At 36.0% G+C, this 24,620-nt stretch overlaps 2 protein-coding genes across 19 annotated transcripts in view; both read left to right on the top strand.

The window, feature by feature from the left end:
• The window catches only part of LOC139964060 (sushi, von Willebrand factor type A, EGF and pentraxin domain-containing protein 1-like), a 495,975-nt gene that overhangs the window by 300,814 nt on the left and 170,541 nt on the right, over nt 1-24,620 (top strand). For all 18 annotated transcript variants that reach the window (XM_071965388.1, XM_071965391.1, XM_071965390.1 and 15 more), the window contains 5 exons: nt 5,213-5,401; nt 5,985-6,182; nt 6,678-6,851; nt 8,108-8,296; nt 9,259-9,435. In XM_071965388.1, the coding sequence (XP_071821489.1) occupies nt 5,213-5,401; nt 5,985-6,182; nt 6,678-6,851; nt 8,108-8,296; nt 9,259-9,435 (927 nt within the window). The remainder of the gene's footprint in view (nt 1-5,212; nt 5,402-5,984; nt 6,183-6,677; nt 6,852-8,107; nt 8,297-9,258; nt 9,436-24,620) is intronic.
• LOC139964065 (protein lev-9-like) overlaps nt 1-24,620 on the top strand; it is a 79,962-nt gene that overhangs the window by 21,503 nt on the left and 33,839 nt on the right. The window lies entirely within an intron of this gene.

The following is a 24,620-nucleotide window of genomic DNA, read 5'->3' as shown; positions in this document are numbered from 1 at the left end:
ACGGTTGTAGGACATGAACAGTAGTTGCTGTACCAGCTATGAATATCGGCTGTCCAGGTGCTAATGACTAGAAGCCACAACATTGTCAGATATCTTTCCGTGATTTTAAAGCACAAATGATAAATGTCCGCAAGTTAAACTTCCCGGAAATGACCGGAATCTTCTTTTCTCCTTTCTTTGAAAACAAATTAATGTGGTGGGGTGGTATAGCCGTCACATAACATCGCTCCTGTTGTATTATGCACTGTGGTGTAATGATAACATGAACGCACAATTTACTTTATTATGGGTAAATTGTGGTTATGGCCTCATATAGAAAAGTCCCAAATAGGGCACTCAATTCTCATTAAATGAATCTCTTGATAAGAGAAGAAAATCACCGACACGATTATTTCCCGTTTTGTTAGTTGTCAGATGCCCATCTGTTCAAAATCCTTTACATGGCCAAAGGATTGGTTATGACTATTCATATGATAGTGAAGTGGCTTTCCGATGCAATCTTGGTTACATCCTAGAAGGTGCCAATGAAATAAGGTGCCTGGCAACCGGGAGTTGGTCGGCTGCACCGCCAACATGCAGAGGTGAGAACATATAGTTTGTTATCGCGATGCCAATAAAAAATGTCTTTGCATTTTCAGTTATTTGAAAAACACAAAATCTTAGTCTTTTATTGTCATATTAAAAATGTATGCAATTATTCTCACATTTACCGTAAATGCCCGTTATAGTGGCGTTCTGTTTTCTTCGGAATGCTTATCTCTGCGACATGAACGAGGTTTAAGTAATATCTTAGAAGCACCTGTGAGCACGACACATGACCCTCCAAGGTTGGTGCTTTCCCTACTGTGGAATGAGAGTTCCTGATAATATTAAATTCTACTGGTTTGTGATGCATCCAAAGAACCCACTTACTGGTGTGCCTGGTAGTCTTTTATACTAAGTTAGTCAGTCACTTTAAATGTTATCAAAATATAAATTACATTGATATTGGTATTATGAATGGTCTCAACACATTTCAAGTTAATTTGGGGCCTTAAAGTCGCCCTTTAAGACGAAGTATAATGTTTTTGCAAAACAAAGAGGTTTTGACACATGCATAAACCGTACAATATCCAAGGAAGCTTTGTGAGAACGACTTCAGTCGCATTTCTGCCATCTAAATTTAGATATAATTTAAATGTCTCAAATGCATCAGCATCGTCTTCCCTATTGTTTCTAAATACCTAGCCATTGTAACGTCTAAGAACATGCTTAACCATGTTTTACGTATTTTGGTCACGCTTTTGAAGATTGTTGGTAATTTTATTAGTTACTTATGAAGTACATTTTACACAGTATTGGCGCAGTTTCCATACCTATTTCCAGCAGTCTACTTAATAGAATGTAATGCAGTTCAAGTTGCGTTGTCTCTATTAGTAATATTTGTTTAAATACAAGCACAACAAGTATTACTAAATACAAAGATCTTGAAGATCCAAAACATTTTGTTTATTTTTTCCATTGAACAAACAAAGTCAACAATTGCACTTATATTATGAAGCTATACTGTAACATGAAAACTGTTTCTGGAATTGCAAATGACTTACAAATTTCACTTTTAGGGAAAGGTTAGTACCCTGTCAAGTTGGGAACGTTTTTCGTTGCTGGGGTAAAATCATGAAATTTTAAGAAGTGCGTAATAATAGGTATATTCTCATAACAGGAACTTTGACTGTATAGGTTTATAAGTATTGTTATAAACTTACTGTACGTTTACTAAACACCACCGTGAAATTATTTTACCTCAATGAGGCACTGACTGTTGTTGTTATTTTAATGTTTCCTCCATTGACCTTGTAATTTATACTACATGAAACTATTGTTAATGGTAGGAACAGCTCTACTGTGTGAAACAATCAAATGGTTAAAGCACAGCTAAAGTGCATGAAACCAACTTGTGTTGATGGTATGGACAGCTATACTGCATGACACCATCTCTTGTTAATGGTAGAGACAGTTACACTGTATAAAATCATCTATTATTAATAGTAGAGACAGTTATACTGCATGAAACCATATATTGTTAATGGTATGGACAGCCATACTGCATGAAACCATCTATTGTTAATGGTATGGACAGCTACAGTGAATGAAACAATTCATTGTTAATGGTATGGACAGCTAGAGTGAATGTAACAATTTATTGTTAATAGTCGAGGCGGCGAATAGAAAGGGGTTGCCTTTACTTTCTGGCTATTAAATGGCAGACGGTGATTCTATTGAGCTTATATATCAGTTACTAGTGTAGTGGCTTGAATTGTGCTCTTTATTGGAGGTGTATTCTACTTTTACTTAAAAGTTGATACAACAAACACTTACAGAGAGGAATTGATTAACGAAACGGCTACCCCTCGCATATTCCCTGTTATCGCACATGGCAACTGCAAAAGGTATTTATTGTTAATAGCCAAACCCAATAAACCATTACGTAACTTACATATCTAGACTTTCTTCGCATATGTGTTAACGTCATAGTAAGCCGTACTTCCGTTGGTAGTGTAAAGTATAAGGTACACTTAGTGTTCAACCAGACACAGCGCAGACATTACTGGCGAATTGGTCAAAGCACGAAGTTTAAAGAGAGAGAGAGAGAGAGAAAACAATTAATTATCATTTCTTGTTCTGTTGTATAGAAATAAGGTGTCTAGCTCCAGACGTACGATCGAATGTTCGCTCCGATCAATCCTTACCCGAATATCCTTATCAGGGTACCATGCGTTTCTACTGTGAAAATAAATTTGAGTTAAAAGGCCCCAACGAGATAACATGTGAATCGAATGAACAATGGTCTAACATCCCTCCGATTTGCGTTGGTGAGTTCTTTAAAACACAAAAGTACAAACATGGCATTGCAATATCATTAAAGCTATTGACGTAACTTAGACATATACATGCTGCAATGGAATTCCATATATTTATAAGGTTTAAGAACTGGCCAATGTATATTGGACATATATATATATATCTATATATATATATATATATATATATATATATATACATGTTATTGTTGTTTTACCACTTTAATGAAAACTTAAGGGTATAGTTTGTACACACTGGGTTCATGAAAAGAACTTGTTATGCAATCATGATATATTTGACCTTTACATCGTCGCATGAAGTGCTGGATATTTTAATGATACTTTGTTGAATAATGAGAAACAATTTGGGATCATCGATAATGTTCTATTTGATACTGTATGCTTTCTAAATCTACTTAGTGGAGGAACACTGAACATTTTCGTCCACGTAGAGCCATCTGAATGGAAAATGCACATTGTTGTTACATGGAATGTTTAGACAAATATAGAACCCTACTTGTTGTATTAATTCATTACGTCACACGTTACCCAGTGGATTTTTTAATACGAAAGTATGAAATGTTATTGTCATAACAGCTACAAAGCTTGGTTAAAGTTTACTCCGTTCTTGTTTACTTTCTAAAAGTAAACATTTTACATTAAACACGTTTCTTGACGAAAAAGTGGGTCTAGTTTCAATTTTCTTCGGAACATTTTGTGCATCTTGATGAATATTTTATTGAAACAACTTTCAGCCTTACTCATCTGAATGGTGAATATGACAGGGCGGGTACGTTATGAAACAGTGATGCCATAATATTTGAATGTTAATAGTAGCCATTGCCTACAGGCGCGTAGCGAGGAATTTGCCAAAAAAAGGCGAAGCTTGTAGACAAATATATAAGCGTAGCGACACTCACAGTTGGCGCTTAGCGTAACAGATAAATTTGGCCGAAAATGTCTCCCAGATCTCTGGAAATGGCACTTCACATGCCTTGTATGTTGCATCTAAGCATTTTCTACTTTAAAAGCAATATCACAAGCAATATCATAAACAAATACAATAAAAAATATGCTCAAGCGAGGGCGGGGGGGGCGGTCGCATTTGAATGCATTCGTCGCATATGTCCCATTTGTCGCATTTGAATGTTATTGTTTTTAATTACAGCTACTTGCGTTGTGCCCACTCGTCCATACTATGGACGATGGCTGAACAATGTTAGAGATGGTGCCACTAAATCCGATGGATATGGTCTAACATACACATGTAATAGCGGATATTTTAAATGTCAGATATCACAGTTAACATGTATAGATGGGGAATGGATGCCACCTCCAGAATCGCTCTGTCTTCGTAAGTACACTACGAGAATAACAGAGTTTAACATTCTGTGATTAGCCTACTTATACAGAATAACAAAGTGAGTATAAACCTGATCCAGGCATGCAACTTTACATTCACGTGTTATATTTATGTTCAATCTATTTCTTTCTCACAAAGATGCAAAACAACGTTTTCAATTGGGCATATTACATCGCATTACATTGCATCGTAGATAAGAGACCTCGTTACTTTTCATGCTCTTCTTTCAACATATTTTTGCGAACAATCACTTTCATCTTTCGCACTATCATATATTTCTGTTTTCTTTCTTAGTTTGACATAAGAATAGATAGTATACATATCGCACTTCTCATGTAGTAACAAGTTTGATTTCACATCTCGTTTTCAACGATTTAGTAAACATTATTCCTTTGATCTCTTCTTTAGTCGGTTGTTTAATCCAAGTCACTCAAGACGCAGGCATTTCAGTGAATTACAGTCATCCTGATGGTATATCATGTACTAACAGCAGATACAAACCAGTAAGAACAATTCGGTCATTCACCTGTAGGAGAGGGTATAGAATACCAGAAGGCGCTCCAGGTCAATCAACCTGTCAATCAAAGGGAAGACGCGGCCAATCGTGGTCTTCTCCAATGCCTACATGCGAGAAGAGTAAGAAAGAATTTAATTAAAAAATAGTATTGTCCAGCACTTTATCAACTGCGTTATAAATGAGAAAGAAATCTGAATTATAACCAAATAAATGTCTGTTCAGAAAAGACTGGCATCGAGAACGAGTTTTATAATTTCTATAGCTGCACAGAATATATTATTTATTTATAGCCCATTATGGCTCATGACTCATTTTACCCTTTATCAGAGCTAGTAATTATACTATTTTTGTCCTTTCTATGATGTTTTCAAGAAAAACAAATCTTTTATTCCAAATAGTAAAAGCAATACGTTTTATTATTATTTCTAATTGTGATAATATCAATTCTATTTGTACCGCAATTTTCATTTTTCATTTTTTCATTTGTACCAGTTCTGTGCCCACCGATTGCCATACAGAACAGGCGAGTTAGGTATACACTAGATGCACGTTTAATCCTAACACTGGAACAAAATACCACCGCAACGTTCACGTGCAATAATGGTTACTACAAAAGCCACCATAACTCAAGTTCATGTGATTTAGGAATTTGGACTAATGAACCACCAAGGTGTATTGAAGGTATGTGTATGCAAGCACAAGGTGACACACAAACCAACGAAGAAACTGACTTTCAAATACTTTATAAAATCCTCGTGTTATAAATATCGTATTTCAGGTTGAATGTTCTATACTCAGTAATATTGACTATGTTTGTAGATGCCAAAACATAAATTATGTGTAATTGTATTGTCCTCTTATGAATTAAGAAACTTTCAAAAGACACCACACGACCACAGGTACACACAGATACATATATTGATGTAAGAATTGAATTTTTGTGACGTTTCTTGGATAATATTGAGTAATTATCCAGAAGATTCAGTCATATTTTATCCATTTCTTTTTATATATTTTCTACCAAACTGAGCACATATCTTGTGAATTATTATTTATTTGATTCATATTAACAACTGTACAGATCTAACAATCGAGTATGATGCCACTTAGAAACGATTGCAGAATAACTGACATTCTTAAATAGAGAAAAGGAAATTTATTGATGTATTATATATCAAACTTTCAAATAAAAACCTGCACAGAGACACCTATTTTTTCAACTCTACCTTTTTGAGAATGAAAATATAATCATTTTCAATTTTAGAGCCCTGTAGTGAATCATCAATTGACTTTGGATACTGGGAAGCTGTCTACAACACACCTGAATCGGAACCAGGCTCCGGATACCGGTTAGGTGGAACTATTGCCACCTTCAACTGTCTACAGTATGGATATGCCACAGATGTACAACAGACGTGTCGACTTGGAAGTTGGGATGGGCAGCGACCATTCTGTAGAAAGAGTAAGTGACGTCTTGTTTTTTAACCTGTAACTTCACAAATAAAAGAAAATCAGACTCAATAAAAGTGAAAGCAATCTGAATTTAACCCCGATTTGAATTGCGAGCATATATCTTGATCGATCCTAATTATGTGCAACAGATACACAGTCCTATTTACAGTAGTTTCTTTTATTTCCTACTTAAATATGTTTGAAAAACAGACGTCCGACGAAAAAAATGAGTTCGATGAATTGATGCATTGATGAATTGACGAATTGAGGTATTGACGAATTGACGGATTGACGACTTGACGACTTGACGACTTGACGACTTGACGAATATACAAATTTAATTAAATGAATGCAGCCATATTGTTGTCGTTGTTCTTTTAACCAAAGTTGTGAGTCTTGAATAATACTATTTTACGCAACAATTTCAGAATACTCCAGGCTCCATGTAAATTTCAACAGAAACGAAGAAATTTCCTTTGCATTTTGCATTCTTTAATTTCATTAGTTCCTTGTGAAGGTGAGTATTTGAATAATGGTCGGGTGGAATACTCAAGCGGTCGTGTTGAACATGGTACAGACCGATCTTACATTTGCGATGACGGTTTCACATTACGAGGAAACGGTGCATCTACCTGTGACGCCGGACAGTGGACGAGAGAGCTTCCTGAATGTATCGAAGGTAAGAACACAACCTAAATGGATTGAAATTTACCACCTAATCAGCATACACATGTTGGCATTATTGTAAACTGCAAACAAGTGCAAGAAAAGTTTGAAAAGCATGGCCTACGCTTCCACTATAATTATTTTTAAAACATGAAAATACAATGATATATATATATATATATATATATATATATAATGATATATATATATATATATATATATATAAATATATAAATATATAAATATATATATATATATATATATATATATATATATATATATATATATATATATATATATATATATATATATATATATATATATTATAATTATAGACATATTGTTGGTGTGATATCGACAGACGCGCTATTTTAACATATCTAAATTTAGCTCCCATCATAACAAAGAAACTTGACTTTAACTTGAAATTCCAAAATGCAGTAAATCTTATCTATGATAGCTGAATTATTGCATAATTGTTGAAGAGACATATATCTACGACAAACATATTGTGGCCTCATGCACAAGTTCTTATTTAAATTTTATGTAGTCTACTTTAGCGTAGATGACCTAAAATGTGGTTTTTGCTATGACTGGGATAGCAGCGATAAATATTTATAATAATACATTTGTATTTAAAAACGATGCTTAGAGCCGAATGTAGAATAACATTGAATCAGTTTCGCATTAAACATTTCAACTTTCGTACTCATTATTTTTATGAAACTTTTTTAAATTATCCAGCTGAATGAAAGAGGCATAGGTATATGTGTGTGTGCGGGGGGAGGGGCAAATCCTGCCCCACGTCTTCCTAAGTCTATGGCAGATAAAGCAGTATTTAACAAAGTCTCCATTTGCGACCGTTTACATCATTAATGAATTCTCCTTTAATATTTAATTGTGACAAGCCAACTCCAATAAATTTACATGGTGACCTCGTTGAAAGCCGTGTTAGTCTTGAAATTGGTCTACGGTATGTACACAGTGAACAAAATACCTATTTAAAATTGGGTTTTTGTTTATGTTGCCTGACCGAACAGGCGTAAATTAGTTTATGCTTTTACGAATATCTGGAAAACAGATAAAAGGAAGGTCTAACTGACTTGTATCATATGTAATTTTTTTAAGCTAATAACTATATACATTTATTATAACATGTTACATATATTCAGTCGTATTTACCTTTCAAAAGCAAAATATAATATCTTTGGGTTTTATTCATACGTCCAGAGTACAAACGATATTCATTTGCTGCACTTTAATCATCAGATCCATGTAGCGAGAATGATCTCGACGGGAATGGATGGGATCTTAGGTATCGCCCTCATGCTCAAGATGGTTATTTTAAATCGCCCGGTACAATCGCCACTTTAGAATGTCCGCATGGATACGAGAATTCAGGAGAGAAAATTTGCCAACGGGGATCTTGGCGAGGAAACAGGCTGTCTTGTAACAAAAGTATGTGGATTAGTGCTTTTTGAGATTGAAGCAGTTTGAAGTAAACAATTTACAGTTAAAGAATAGTTAATGAGAATGTTGTTACAGTGACCAAACTTGATAGTCATTAAATTATTTAAGATCATAAACGTAAAACAAAATGAAAAATCAGTAATCTCTACAGCGAATCCTACAAAAAACTGACTTCAAAAATTCCTTCGTTCAAAATTTTAAAGTTTAGATGAAGTAAATCGTGGCAATTATTAAGGTTTTTGAAAATGTGAGTAATTAAAGATGTGACTTATGAAAGACGTGAGTTTTGAAGCGAATCCTAAGTCTAAATGAAATCAAAACATGTGGATGTTTGCCAAAATGTTATATATTTGATGGTCTTTGCTTAATGCAACATATACATAAACAGGGGTGGAGTAACATTAATGTGTTCATTCTGGTCTTTTATTCGATTAGATGTAGCAGACGCATACGTTTACATTAAAATAGACTAGTCGTTTATGAGTTAATACATTGAGAATACAGTTTTTACTACTGCCAATTCTCGTTATATTCCCCGGGAAGTCCTGGAGCATTTGTCAGTCCAGAAACAACATAAAATCACTGCTTTTCAAACACGTTAAGAGACTATCATTTGCAGAACCTACTTTGACATTTAAAGAACATATGTTCACTATCGCCCAAAAAAATGTACTACGTTTTACAGCGTACATACCACTGAAGAAAGAAAATACTACATGTGCTTGCGATTTCTTTATATAACGTAAACATTGACAGTCTTTCTGTTCTAGGTTGAATCACAAGAGACTTCCATAAGAAGAGAAATTTGTTTCCCATTTGGCAACATTACTGAAGGCATTGCAAGTAGTAAATTATTAAGATATCAAACTTCCTGTTTAATGTTAAATTGGTTATATAATTGTTTTAAACGATCTGACATTACCATCAACTGACGTATGCATCTCTCACAGTTGCATGCCCAGAAGAAGGGTTACAACATGGCCGAGTGGAATATAGACCATCGCGCCCGGAGCACGGCTCGGTACGTATATTCACATGCGAGGAAGGTTACCACCAGCGCCAACCAGTAGCTGAATCAAGATGTAATGCTGGCGTTTGGTCGACAAACTTTCCTGTTTGTACTGAAGGTAAATGCCAGTGCATAATTAGCAGGTTAACGTACACTGTTTTTGCCTGAAAACAAAGGTTATTGATATTATGACATCATATGTGATGACGAGGTGATATACAGAAGACTGCTTATGGACATTTACTGTTCTGTTAATAGATCCAATTCCATTAATTTATTCAGACAGAACTATTGGAAACAGCCGCTTGGAACAGAATGGTCAATGTTTGTCTCGATACTTCAATTTAATAACATGCGGAACAACAATTCCTTTCTTAATGAAACGTGCTATTATAATCAATTTAAGATCAGCTCTTCTGATAAATAACTGACTTACCATGTATCACAATGATTACTGTTTGAACAACCAGGGAGCTTAATAGGCTTGTGCACATGATGTATAATGTACTTCATGTAATTCATAAAGAGAACAAACTCATTAGCAAAATGTCCATAATTTTCTCTTGAGACTCAAGCTCATTTCATTTATGTAAAAGCGAAATTGGTTCAAATTCGTTTCTGACACATGTTCTTTTATATTGACATCAGATCCCTGTAGTGAGGATGATGCCGTAATACTATGATTGACAATGATTTAACTTTTACAGCTTTATGAAAACCAATCTTGGGTCATATGGAATGAGAGGAAAGAGATACTCATTACACTGAAAACTTAAATTGGTCCACCGACTAACATAACGTTAGTCCATCTGGTGCCTCTACCGACGAACATAGCCTTAGTCAGTTGCTATACCGACTAATTTATTCCTTAGTCAGTTGGATTTCTTAGTCGGTCAGCTTAGTCCGTCAGCTTAGTCGATCAACAATATCTTAGTCGGTAAATGTATATTAGTCAGTTACATTAGTTGGTGACATTAGTTGGTCTTTACCGACTAATTTATATGAGCCACCGACTAGTTTATGGCAGGTTTTACATTAGTCAGGATGGTGCCTCTCCCGACTAACCTTTCTTAGTCGGTATCGACTTACTAGTTGCACTGACTAGAATCACTGAAAGAATTAAACCCTTCTGCAGCTACAGTCCATTTGGTTCTAATTGAGCACATCGGATGTAGTCTTTATTCGAATGTATATGTTAATTGTGATCTACCACGCAATGTACAACTACTCGTGCCACTAATCTTACTTCTTTCGTTTACCTATAGGTTTACTCCTAGTTATGTTTTAGTTTCTTTTATGCTTTCTTTTCATCAGAGTCTTGCAACAAAATGGACTTACAGAGTAGTGAATGGAATATTGATGTCACCATTGAAGAAGGGAATAATACAGACATCATTCACCTTCCAGGTACTGTTGCTATAGTAACTTGTAATGCGTTCGGGTTCCTTGACACGCCGACTCGTGGAGGCAGAAAAATTTGCTCATTTGGAGAATGGCAAGGATTCGAGTTACTGTGTGAAAGAGGTATTTTGATATCTTTAAAAATATAAAAGTAACTTTAATTTAAATGATAATCTCCTAATTGTTCTTGACTAGTCTTAATAATAGCTTTTTTGGTGTTCTTGTGATTTGTAAGTTGATAAATTTTATACGTGTAGCATTACGTAGTATACTCACTTAAATGTGTGGCACGTTATGTCTGTTCATGGGATGCTTCATTGTGTTGCTATTTGTTCCAGAGAACATGCATTACACATTAAACAATGAAAACACGTCTAGCTGCCAATTCGACCAAATTTTGACGGTGAGCGTATTAAACCATGTAATATGTGCAAATGAATTTTATCTCTAGTACCCTGCAGTAGGGAGGAATTTTCAAATGGCCGGTTTTTTTACTATGACCACAACAATCAACGTACTGCACACCCACGGCACGGTGGTAGACTCCAGGTATTATGTGAAGAAGGAACACACTTCATTGACGGCGTAATTTCGCATACGTCTAGGTGTTGGAATGGACAGTGGGAACAGGAAGTTCCAGCGTGTATTGGTGGTGAGAATACCTTTAACGAAAAATCACTTCCTCTTTTTATCACAGTAGTTACATACTAACAATAGTTGCTTTATATATTTTCGGTGGTGGGGGAAAAGGGGTTATTGATATTATACATAACATCATATTTGGGCCTCGTGAAAGAGAACCAATTAATGTTTCCATACGCTGATGGAATGTTTCATATCATTTGCTAATATTATCCCAACTGAATGTAAAAAGTCAGCATTCATCTACGACATATATCTGCACACACACACGCACACACAAACATATATATATATATATATATATATATATATACACACACACAAACATATATATATATATATATAAAACTATATATATATATATATATATATATATATATAAAGAAAATTTCTGGGAACTAAACCTAAAGACCACGGCACCATTCGGTTCAAACATCAGAAACGATTTGCCGTCCCAGATAGACCAAAACAATTCCTTTGCAATTACGAAGGAATCGCATTAAAATAATCCGACGCGGATTAAAATATTCCGAATTTCTAAAACTTCTGCTCAATTCAGCAGAAATCAGTAAGTCGCTTTGACTTTACAACCATGCCGATAATATTATCCATAAAATAGTTTCAATTCCTGCTACTCCTTTCGGTGATCATGCACTGATTTAGAGCCAGTCTTGCTCGAAAGCTCTGCAAAAACCAAAAATTTGCTGTTTTGCTTCCAATCACTTACCTAACTTAATTATTGTATCTCACTCGAGATCCAGCCTTTCTCTAAATGCAGCATAGTTGTTCAACAGTTTTTCCGTTATTACTGTATATATATATATGTATATTTATATATATATATATATATATATATATATATATATATATATATATATATATATATATATATATATATATATATATATATAAATATATATATATATATATAAATATATATATATATATATATTTATATATATATGTGTGTGCGCGCGCGCGTGGATGGGTGCGCGCGTGTGTGTCGGATATATGTCGTTGATGCATGCTGACTTATTACATTTAGTTGGGATATCATTAGCAAATGATTTGAAAAATCCCATCAGCGTATGAATCATGTAATGCTGGCGATTGGTCGACAAACGTTCCTGTTTGTACGGAAGGTAAAAGTGAGTGCATTATAAGCATAATTACGTACACTTTACTGTATTTGCCTTAAAACAAAGGTTATTGATATAATGACATGATATGTCATGACGAGGTGAGATACAGAAGACTGTTTATGGACATTTACTGTTCTGTTAATAGATTCAATTCTATTAATTTATATAGACAGAAATATTGTTAAACAACCGCTTTGAACAGAATGGCAAATGTTAGTCTCGAAACTTCAATTTAATAACATGCGGAACAACAATTCCTTTCTTAATGAAGCGTGCTATTATAATCAATTTAAGATCAGCTCTTCTGATAAACAACTGACTTACCATGTATCATAATGATTACCTCATGTAATTCATAGAGAGAACAAACTCATTAGCAAAATGTCCATAATTTTTTCTTGAGACTCAAGCTCATTTTATTTATGAAAATGGTTTGAAACTCGTTTTTTCACACATGTTCTTTTGTATTGACATCAGATCCCTGTAGTGAGAATGCTATTGGTGTTGGCCAATGGAGAGTTGAATATAACAGAGACTCAGTGGAGCGAGGAACCAGACCACACGGTACCACTGCTACCTTTGTATGTACTGAGCGTGGACATCGAACTAGTGACACGAAGCAATGTCTTACTGGACAATGGAGAGGAGATGCACCACCTTGTACTAAAAGTATGTCATGAAATCTGAATAACGCATCAAGACAAAATGTGTATGTGTTATTTGATATGTATAGATCGAATACGTAGCCTTCGATTTAGGCAATGGCCGGATTGGCCTACATTTCATAATCAAATCAGATCAAATACGTAGCCGTACTACTATGATTGACAATGATTTAACTTTTACAGCTTTATGAAAACCAATCTTGGGTCATATGGAATGAGAGGAAAGAGATACTCATTACACTGAAAACTTAAATTGGTCCACCGACTAACATAACGTTAGTCCATCTGGTGCCTCTACCGACGAACATAGCCTTAGTCAGTTGCTATACCGACTAATTTATTCCTTAGTCAGTTGGATTTCTTAGTCGGTCAGCTTAGTCCGTCAGCTTAGTCGATCAACAATATCTTAGTCGGTAAATGTATATTAGTCAGTTACATTAGTTGGTGACATTAGTTGGTCTTTACCGACTAATTTATATGAGCCACCGACTAGTTTATGGCAGGTTTTACATTAGTCAGGATGGTGCCTCTCCCGACTAACCTTTCTTAGTCGGTATCGACTTACTAGTTGCACTGACTAGAATCACTGAAAGAATTAAACCCGACTAGTTTCACTGACTAGAATCACTGAAAGAAAAGAGAGCAGAAGAAACACAAATAATGTGTACGTTGGCAATATTTATTTCTGATAAAACTTCTGATGTCTACAATTCATTTTGTTCCAAAAAAGTTAAGACAAGTTAATGGATCAAACATGAATCGCAAAAGAATAGTACTGCACAATAATGCAAAGTTGAATCTTGGGCAAGAGTTCCTCACGACTTTCGTTTTAAAGTGGTACCCCAAATCGAAACCAGTTAAGTCTTCACGAACAAAGAGTGTTTCTCTTAACTACAAATGGCCTCCCACTTGTCTTCAGGAAGCCAAAAATCTGCACCATTATTGACCTGTGAACAGAAAATATGATATACGTGTAAGCACAGATACAGATATAGCACATGATAACTCACAATAGCATAAACATACATTTACATTAAAATTTTATAACATATTGGGAGGTATACATTAAAATCTAGGTCCCTCAAATTATAAGCCAGGAATATCAGCTTTACCAAATAATTATTAGCTTTGCACAGCATAATCGCCAGTAATTATTGGTGGTGGGGTACCCCTGCCAGTGATCAATAATTGACCCCTCACGGCTGACCTAGGTCAGCTCATGAGGTAACCACTTGAAACCTACTGGAAAATGTTGGTTAGGACTTCAGATACAAGAGATGGGCATTGCCAGTAATTTTTATTGGTGGGGTACCCCTGCCAGTAGACCCCCAAAATGCCAATCACCTCATTGACCTAGGTCAGCTCATGATGTAACCAGTTGAAAACTTACTGGAAAATACATACACAAATAGTTACGTCTCACACACTGTTTTTTGACCCTTCATCTTAAAATAGTAAGTCCACCCCATCGCATTGTCTCACGCTATTGTACCATTCCGACCCCCCCCCCCCTCCCCACATCTTAGAGAGTCCAACCCAACGAGTTTTAGGTCAGCGCTTCAAGGAAATGTATGATGTGGGCAGCTATTCCATTTTTTAACAAAGTGTCGATATAGCACAATATCTTATCCTCAGTAAGTTGCATGAATGAATAAGATTACATCAAGATTCAACGAATAATTTGCATCTTTCTTACCATGCATGTTACTACCGGTCAGTAATAGCACACTCAGCCGAAAGCAGATACATATTCCTCACATTGTGGCTCGTTGACCATTAAAAGAATATCCCAAAAGAAATTCTTGTCCGTTCTCACTTATATAATAAAGATAACGTTAAATTTCGAAAACATAAGTGGTTTACTCCTTAGTATACATACTCGTCAATTAAAGGGACTTTTCACAGGTGCCAATTCCCAATGTGAAACATGTACGCAATCCATAGAATTATAGATATCATCCCAAAAGTTGGGTATATGACCATTATGATATCATCATTCTGGAGGTACATCGATAAACATAGATCCCCCACGTTATATATAGATGAGTCTTGATCTCACTGATCTCATGATCTTTTACATTTGAAGCCCATTAATACGCTCTAACAGTCTTAAAAACAATTGACATTCAACCGTTATAACTTTCTATATGGGTATGACACTTTCTGCTAATTTATCATTATGGCATGTTCATAACCAAAATATCATCACTATACATGTAATGTACATATAATGTAAACATAACAACAGTTACGATGGGAATGTATGTTGATGAACATGTACGGGAACTATGATGTCCATCATGGTGATGCAGGATATACGTGGTGAAGGTTTCATCGAGGAGGGGTAGGGGGAGAGGCTAGTTGACGTAATGTGTCCGGTTGTGTGTATGTCTGTGTAAAGAACTGGTGGGTGTTGTAATAAGTGTATACTTGCGACCCATTCAGGTCATCGTAAATTCGATTTGTTACGATCTGGGAGATGGCATCACGCAATAAAGCGTTTCTATTCTGATTCTTATTTATTTGGTCCCTCGGTGTGAAAAATATCACAACAGGTGTGTCGCGAAACCGTATAACGCCGATGGTCTTCAAACATGTCGAGGGTTGTGCGTGTGCATATAATTTAAGTACCTCAGTGACCGTCGTAGGGTCAGAGGTATATATGTGCGTATATGTGTTTCGGTTATATGGGGTTGGGATTTACATATCAGTCCATCAACCTTACTGTTATAAAGAGAAGTTTGCGACACATCTTTTGCCACAATTTGGCCAAGATTGACAATTGACCATTGTTTTATCACGTAACTTTTAAGGTTTACATTAATCAATGGACTTTAAATATTATCCCAGACTTTTTATGTCTGCTTTAAAAAATGTTTAGTGGATTGATTATCTCATTCAAAACACGCTTTCCATTTCTTAAGGATCTTGCGATTCAACGGATTTGCCCTATGGGGATGTAAACGAAGACGAGAGGACGGTTCAAGTAATTCCTTTACGCGAATTATTCGGTACATTGACGAGGAACGGGAGAATTCTTCGTGTCAAGTGTCCTGAAGGCTACGAGCATAGAGGTTCACACTATATGAAGTGCCAGGAAGGTGAATGGGTGCCCTATAAGATACCCTCACTTCCCGGAAGACCTCCACTGTGTATAAATGTATAGTTTAATTGCATATTAGATAAACATAACGAATACCATTTAAGAAAATATTTAGGTGGCAGGACATTGAACAAGGGAGGGAAAGGGGGAGGGACTAAGTGAAAAGGAAGAGGTATGATTGACATGGTAGCAAGGAGGATGACAGCCTGCAATAAGGGCAGTAAAATCTTTGTAATATGTGACCATGGGATTATATGAACAGAGAAAACTGCTAGCACAAATAGTAGTCCTGCATAAGTATATTGAGGGGCCTTAATGACAGAAATGTGCAATTCAAGATACACCACCTAGAGTTCGATCTAAGGTGTTACTACTGGGTGGTAGTGTTCGAGATAAAATGTCCATCGGTTGTGATAAAACGTAGAATTTTGGGACGAAACCTTCACATTGCGAGATGAAACGTCGAATTAAAAATATTGAGATAAATGCGAAATGTCGAGATGAAACACCTAAAGTGTGATAATGAAGTCAACGTCAAATATTAATGTTTTGACATAAAATATTGTGATTTGAAAGTAAAAGAGTAATATAACTATTTTTAGAACAAATCTTCCAGCGACATGAATCATTTCTACTGTGTATAGTTTATGTGGAAACCTTGTATGTCATTGGAAAATGTCGGGGACCGTTGTATGGTCGTTATTAGCATCATCGAGATGATAGTTCAGACTAGTGGTGCCTTGAACAGCGACTTGTTTCAGACTCGGCCTGGCGGATATTGGACTCCGATCATCTACAAGGCTTGACTTCAGCCAGGGCAGAAAGGAAATTATCAAGCAAGTGCCAAAATGGCGCTTGAAGAGTAGACTGCGGTTGCACTCTTAACTCACCAAACTATGATGTTCGGATACTGTAAAGCACGATTCTTCGGCATTATCTTCCCAGCTGCTTGCAGGTTTACGAGGTGTTCCCTTTTCTGTAAGCAATGAAATTGTGAGGTCATAAGTTTGGGTATTTTTCTGTTCCTATTTCAGTGCTTCATCATAATCTCATGTTAGTTGGAGAAGTTGCATTATTGGACATCAAAAATTAGCAATGGTATTTTATTGAAAAAATGACAACATATATAACAACTTTGAAAGGTCTAATGAAAAATTATTACTTTTCCCATCTTCCATAAATTGTTATCAGAATATACTCTGAAATTTTATACACAAATGACTAGCTAAAATAGGAAAGACCCCCGACTTTCCATTGAAAATCATTAACCAATACTACGACCTGTTAAAAGGATATTGCCCCAAGAGAGGAAGTTACATGGAACAAAACACAAACACTTCTCACATCAGCCAAGGGCATTGTGATTGGAATCAAAGAGCGTCTATTATAAGACACGTCACCTCTCGAAAGGGTTGCATAAGGAGCAGGGGTTCAAATGCGACTTGCATAAAACAACTTAATTAACAAAAAGGTCACTATAATGTTTGGTCTTGGCCAAAATTGTACAGAATTTTGACAGCAATACAAATGCATTGGAGGTATGATGGATCATAAGAAGTGACCTAGCCAGACTTTATGCGCAGGAAATGAAAGAAGCTAAATCAAGTAACTGCAGCGGCACGTTATGTCAGTAGCTATAAGAAACTGAACATTTGTAGCAAGTTTTATTACCTTGCACCCTCATCTCCGGATGTCTAAACTTTCTCTGACGGGTTGCCCCTTTTGGAAAATACTTTAAGGGACTTGCCAGGACTACATGCGTGATCTTAGCTTGGGACCTCCGAGACATGTGGATTATTACTATTACCAGTATCAGCTGACCAATATTAATTTGCTTAATTTCAGCTCTACACACATATCTTTACCTCGGGAACTTCAGCCCTTATTATCTATATTTGTTCGGACATTGCCCGCTCGTGTTAATAACTGCTCCGCGAGCTCTTTTCACTGGACTTAGTGGCCTAACGATCACCTCCGGTCCGTGTCGCAGGTGTCATTGTTTATCAGCGTAGCCTAGCACGGTTGCTGTTCATAAGATAGTACGCTAAGGCGCCCTACAGTACTACTACTACTACTACTTCGCGCCACCTTCGAGAAGTTCCAACCACGGCTTGGCGTAAAGATTCTTACGCCACCGATCTAAGCTTGGACTAAGCGACGGTGTAGCTTACTGTGTGTATTTTTGGTGTAGGCCTACTGGAGGACCGGCAATTTTTCATTTAAGTTCACTAGACGGCCTGATCCGAATTATAAGATCTGAGGTGAGTGTTTTACAACACCTTTACTTAATCTCTGATTTAGAGAACGTTAGCTCTAAACATTTTCTTCATGTAGTTTAAGCACTGCTATTGTATACTCTTATTCAATTTAAAAGGTATCCAGCATGCTAAACTAAGAAATTACCGCATTACCGATACATTGATAATAAAAATAATAAAAAATGTTGCCTTTTTCCAAATCAGGGTTTTATTCAACCATGAATGAACAAACGAACAAACATATTTCCCTTATCACACAAAACTAAAAGTAACAAATCATCCGAACAAACCCATTTTGTTAAATAACTCCTTAGGACGAAGCTTCAAAGATCATGTATTAAGACAAAGCACGATCTCGGCGGTTAACTTTGCTGCTGAGAAATGTTACCACAAAGAACATATTTCTTTCCATCTAATCAAGAATGATAATGTAGGAGACTTTCCTCAAATTCAACAACATAGTTCTGCAGACGACAGATAGAGGCACTCCCTCTTACATATTGATGCTCAATGTCACTTTACAGGCAGTTGAGATAATTTCCCAATGCTATTACCTCTCTAAACTGTCCTCTAATGTCATGCTTCAAAGCACTCGTTTTGACAGTACAAACAGTTCCTAACCTTACTCCGATTGTAATGCTATTACCTCTCTACACTGTCCTCCCATATGATGCTTCAAAGCACTCGTATCGACAGAGCAAACAGTTCCTAACCTTGATCTGATAGAAACATGATATTCATACTGCTCATACTGACAATACGAGTGCTATGAAAGCGGGACATGAAAGTACAGTATAGAAAAAATGGTCCCAACTGGGTGCACTTTGTAGTCATGTAACATACTTGAGCATTTTGGGGTATTATGGTTTGTAAGATTTGATTTGATCATTACCTTGTACCACTTATACATAGAGAGCTGGCTTCATATGAGTTTGTGACGTATATTTAAGCAATAGCTAGTTAAAGATGAGTAGTTTCTGAACTCTTAAAGACTTGATTTCTTTTTGTGGACATAAGAAATAAAGTTATTTTCAGCCAGAAAGGCAAAATTGTCTTTTGATCTTGTTTGGGAATAAGAGAGATGTAGAAATACAGAATATTAAAGACAAAGTTGGCATGTCTAGGAGAGGAAAGGTCTGCTTCTTTGGAAATAATGTCCTGGAAAGTGGTGTTGAGATGATCTTCTTTACCTTTGCTGGCTTCTCGCAACTCGCAAGAACTGTTTTGCAGCAGCAGTGTTAATATAGAGTCATTCCATGTCAAATCACGGATGGCTGTTGCTGCAACCGCTCAAAAAATTCCAAAATTTTGTGTATGATTGGACCACCATAAAAATAAGCATATTATGAAAATTTCAGTTGCATTGCTTTACAATTGGCCGATTTATCACACTTTGAAATTCCGCAATTTGTCGCCACCATGGCATTTTGGCATCAGAAATTAAACATTCTTCTACCTTTCTATTACAGATGCCTATAGAGTCTATCCCATATAACAGGAACGCAAAACAATTGGCTACAAAAATATTGTCTTGTAGAGTTATGTCAACTTAAAAGTGTCAAAATATTTGAGTTTTGTACTTTTCACTAAAAAAGTGATGAATTGCTCCTAAACTATTGCTTCAGGGTACTTGATTCTTTCAGAAGTTAATATGTCTATTACAAACATTACAAAATAATAATGACAATGCTTTCCTATTATAATATGTTTGCCAGTTGTGCAACTCTAAAGTTGCTTTTTTTATGCTGCGATTCAGCATGAGGTAGGGTTTTTGATGCCAATTTTTACCAAAGTAACCATATTAGAGCTGTCAGGGTTTCATACTTTAATTACAAGTATACAATTCTTTCACTTAAACAAATTTCAGGGTTCTAGCTGTTCTCAATATTAATTTATGCAGTTGTTAAGTTGCTCCGATGTACAAAAGAGGTCGTCTTTGACGGCCAATAACAAAACGCGTCATGCTGAAAAAAATCTGATCATTTTTTTGGGAAGAGACATAGTACCAACCTGTTTGTAAAAAAAAAAAAAAAAAAAAATTCAAGGAGTGTTTTGCCTTATTTTGAAATGAAAAATCCTCAAAGTTTGGGTTTTTTACAAAAAAAACTGAAACTAAATTTTGAATTGTTACTCTTAGCGGTAATTTTTAGTAAAAAATCACCATTTCCCTCCCATGTTACGTTTATCGGTATTTCCAGTTGTGCCTTGAAAGTGCGACTTTTCACCTCAAAAATTCAAATCTATTGAGAACTTGAAATATATATAGGACCAGAGAGGTAGTAAGTGAAGTGGTACTGATATTACTTAAGTAAAGGGTCTTACTCAATGATCCGCTACTGACAGGGAGACATTAGGCCTACATTCTAAGAAAAAAAGACGTTAGTCCATCTACCAAATTATACATAGACTACATAAGTAATTTCTGTTTTATTTCCTTGAAGACTTAATAAAAAAGACATTCGGCCTCCCTATTAACGGAATTTATTGACTTAATTAGCTAAAAAGGTATACTTTGATTATAACAAATTTGAACTATTTTAACACGATACGCTTCTGTTTACCGACTTAATGATACACCGCTCAGTTTTTCGATATCTACCGATATATGTCTTCACAGATATCCCGGATGCGCCACTGTTAGGCGTGTAGAAATGATAGTAGCTCAGTTGACCGACGCGCGCGAAACAAACGGTGGTAAACTGACTAAAAGTAGTAACTTAAGCCTAGGAAGCCGAGTGCGACTGTAGCAAACAATGAAAAGTTAGCGCAGGATTCAAGTGGTTGGTATGTTGACCAATCAGCGTACAAAATACGGTATTTTGACCCATCGGCGTTCAAAATTTGGGCATTTTCTTGTCATAAGCTGGACGCCGATTTTTTTTTACTTTGCCATGAGGAGACATTTATCTTAAAATACTGTAGCTTCGGGAGTTATTTGCCATTGTTAGCCCCTTGAATAACTATTGCAGTGTACTCCTGCACCCCATCAGAATTATCGATGCTTGCATCTCCAAGTTACATTATAAACGTATCTCCCTTGGGAAGGCCAGATGTGAAAGTATTTAACAAAGAAGAGGTGCTGCGTAGGATCAACTCTCCCTCCCAACTACGAGTTAGGTCTATAGAAGTAGGCTAGTCCTACATGCAAGGTTTTGCAAATAAATACTTTTTGTGAGGACAAAAAGGGGAGGTGAAGGGGGAAGATTCACCTGTCCTTTTCTTCCCCGGCAGAATAAAACATCTGACTGAACCATTACGACTGACAATAGATGAGGGCATAAACCCCTTCCCCCGCCCTCCCCTTTGCGCTCGACTCTGCCAAACCCAACCAATCTATCAATATTTTTGATAGAATGACAGCCACTTTTTTCTGTCATTATTTTCATATTTCGGATCTGTGTGTCTTCATTTTTTAGAGATGATTTTGCACGTTACTGTGCAATCACAATCTTTCTGATGTTATATTTACAGCTGCTAAGTAACGTATAGGACACATGTGACTTTCTAACATGATGTATAACTAATGCCAGGGACATCCGTATTGGTAGATGTTACCCATTATTACTGATGTCCTGTAACAGGAAGTGCATAATCCAATATTTGAGATTTATTACTCCCGGTGGAAGCTTGGGGAAGTACCTGTCTTTTCTAACGTGAAACGATGTACACAAACACACACTCTAATTACTTCAACACTCGTCGGACATACTTAAAAACAAAACTTTACTGATGTCGATCAAATTTTTGTTCTTACTTGAGTCTCTTAAAGCTCTAACTATATTTTAGACCACTGACTTATTGTCGTATATATTTCTTATGTACATCTTACTTTCACTCTGCTATCGATCTCAGTTTTCGAATTCTTTCCACTACAAATGAAAATAGAAGTAGTTGAAGTTCTCATTCCAAACTTTACATATGACCGTCATATATGAGGTCATAATTCCGGAAGTACGTCATACACCCACTACGTTTGAAGTACTGTACACACAGCAAATGTAGGTTTGACCAATTATTAACGTTTGGCTAATTTAAGTCTTCCCTCTGTTCGGCTATACGCTCTATGGCTGTGGTTTTCCTCTTGCAACGAACTGTAAAACTAACGACGATTGATATCACAAGTACCTTGTAAAATCACACAATAATAACATTGTGAAATGAACTCTTGATCGGGGCAAACAGGTCATCCCAGGCACAGCAGTGATGAGGAAACCATATAAGGAAGTCATATGTTTTAAATATGTCCAAAACAATATGAGTATTTCCAAATTGATATACACATGTCGAAACTAATACAAGTATGTCCAAAAATAATATGAGCATGTTTAAACTGAGATAAGAGTGTCGAAAGAATATATGAGCATGTTCAAAATATTGAAATAGTGTCGAAAAGTAATACAAGAGGGTCGAATTTAACTGCTAACTTTAATTTTGTAGTGAACATTTGCCGTAGCCTTTACGAACATTTGCCGTAACTTCAAACGCCTAAATGGTTATTAGATAGTTGAAATTAGCATTTACATTCCGAATGTGCCAATTCCTGCAATCTGGGAGGCATTTAAAAAAAAAAAAAATCTCCTTTACGCTACGCGCCAACCATGGTGGCGCGTAGCGTAGCTTGACCTACCAAACGTCCCCCGATAATTGGCCACACTCTGATCTGCCGTACCAATCAAAAATAGCTTCCGACGCCCTTGATTCGACAAATTCATATATGTTTTCGACACTCTAATATTATTTTGGACATGCTCATATAATAAATGTGGACATACTTATATAAGTTTGGACATGTTAAAATAAATTTGGACATGCTTATATTATTTTGAACATGCTTATATTATTCTGGACATTTTGCAACAAATGGCGTGAATTCAACGCCCCAAAATTTTCAATACAATAATGAAATTAGCAGTTACATTCGACATGTTCATATAATTTTTCGACACCCCCATATTATTTTGGAATTGCTCGTATTATTTTTGGACATGCTTTAGACATTTTTGGTACATATGACATTCCGTCAATACCCCATTGACGTCCGGATATCTCGGAAACAATATAGTAAAGCGTGTTTAAAGGAAATCACTCTTTTTCAAAAGTTGACACTCTATGCACAGAATTTCACCGCATTGAATAATACATTTCGTGAACGCCGTGCTGACCAGGTACATGCTGGCTACAATGATTGTAAAGTGGACGCTACAACTGCTATTACTTGTGGTCATCCTTGGGCATATCCAAGAAATAAATGGTAAGATATATATTTAATACAACATATCTTTTACAATACCTTATAGGAAACCTTTCCATTTACAGACATTGCAAAGATATCAGTGGATTTTAAATCTGTAGACCAACCTGTGTGTGTTTGCATAGTTGGGCCTGTGTCCTGTTTATACTAATACTGGGACGTAAACGGCGGGCGATTCCAGTTCAACAACTAGCCAAAGTAAAACTTATCTCATGTTGTGAGAATACTTAAAAATGCACACTATAAACCCAGGCTGAAAAAAATGGTGATGTATTAATGGCGAGGTAACATTAGAAAGAAATCGTGAGGTATAATTGGTGAGGTATCATTAGAAAGAAATGGTGAGGTATAAATGGTGAGGTATCATTAAAAAGAAATGGTGAGGCATAAATGGTAAGGTATCATTAGAAAGACATGGTGAGGTATCAATGGTGAGTTATCATTAGAAAGAAATGGTGAGGTATCAATGGTGAGGTATCATTAGAAAAGAAATGGTGAGGTATAAATGGTGAGGTATCATTAGAGGGAAATGGTGAGGTATAAATGGTGAGGTATCATTAAAAAGAAATGGTGAGGCATAAATGGTAAGGTATCATTAGAAAGACATGGTGAGGTATCAATGGTGAGTTATCATTAGAAAGAAATGGTGAGGTATCAATGGTGAGGTATCAATGGTGAGGTATCATTAGAAAAGAAATGGTGAGGTATAAATGGTGAGGTATCATTAGAGGGAAATGGTGAGGTTAAAATGGTGAGGTATCATTAAAAATGGTGAGGTATCTATGATACCTTATCATTAGAAAGAAAGGTGAGGTATCAATGATGAGGTATTATTAGGAAG

This window comes from Apostichopus japonicus, chromosome 22, assembly GCF_037975245.1.
Source record: "Apostichopus japonicus isolate 1M-3 chromosome 22, ASM3797524v1, whole genome shotgun sequence".
Classification (NCBI taxonomy): Eukaryota; Metazoa; Echinodermata; class Holothuroidea; order Aspidochirotida; family Stichopodidae; genus Apostichopus; species Apostichopus japonicus.
Note: the sequence above shows the minus strand (reverse complement) of the source record. Positions and strands in the feature narration are given on the sequence as shown.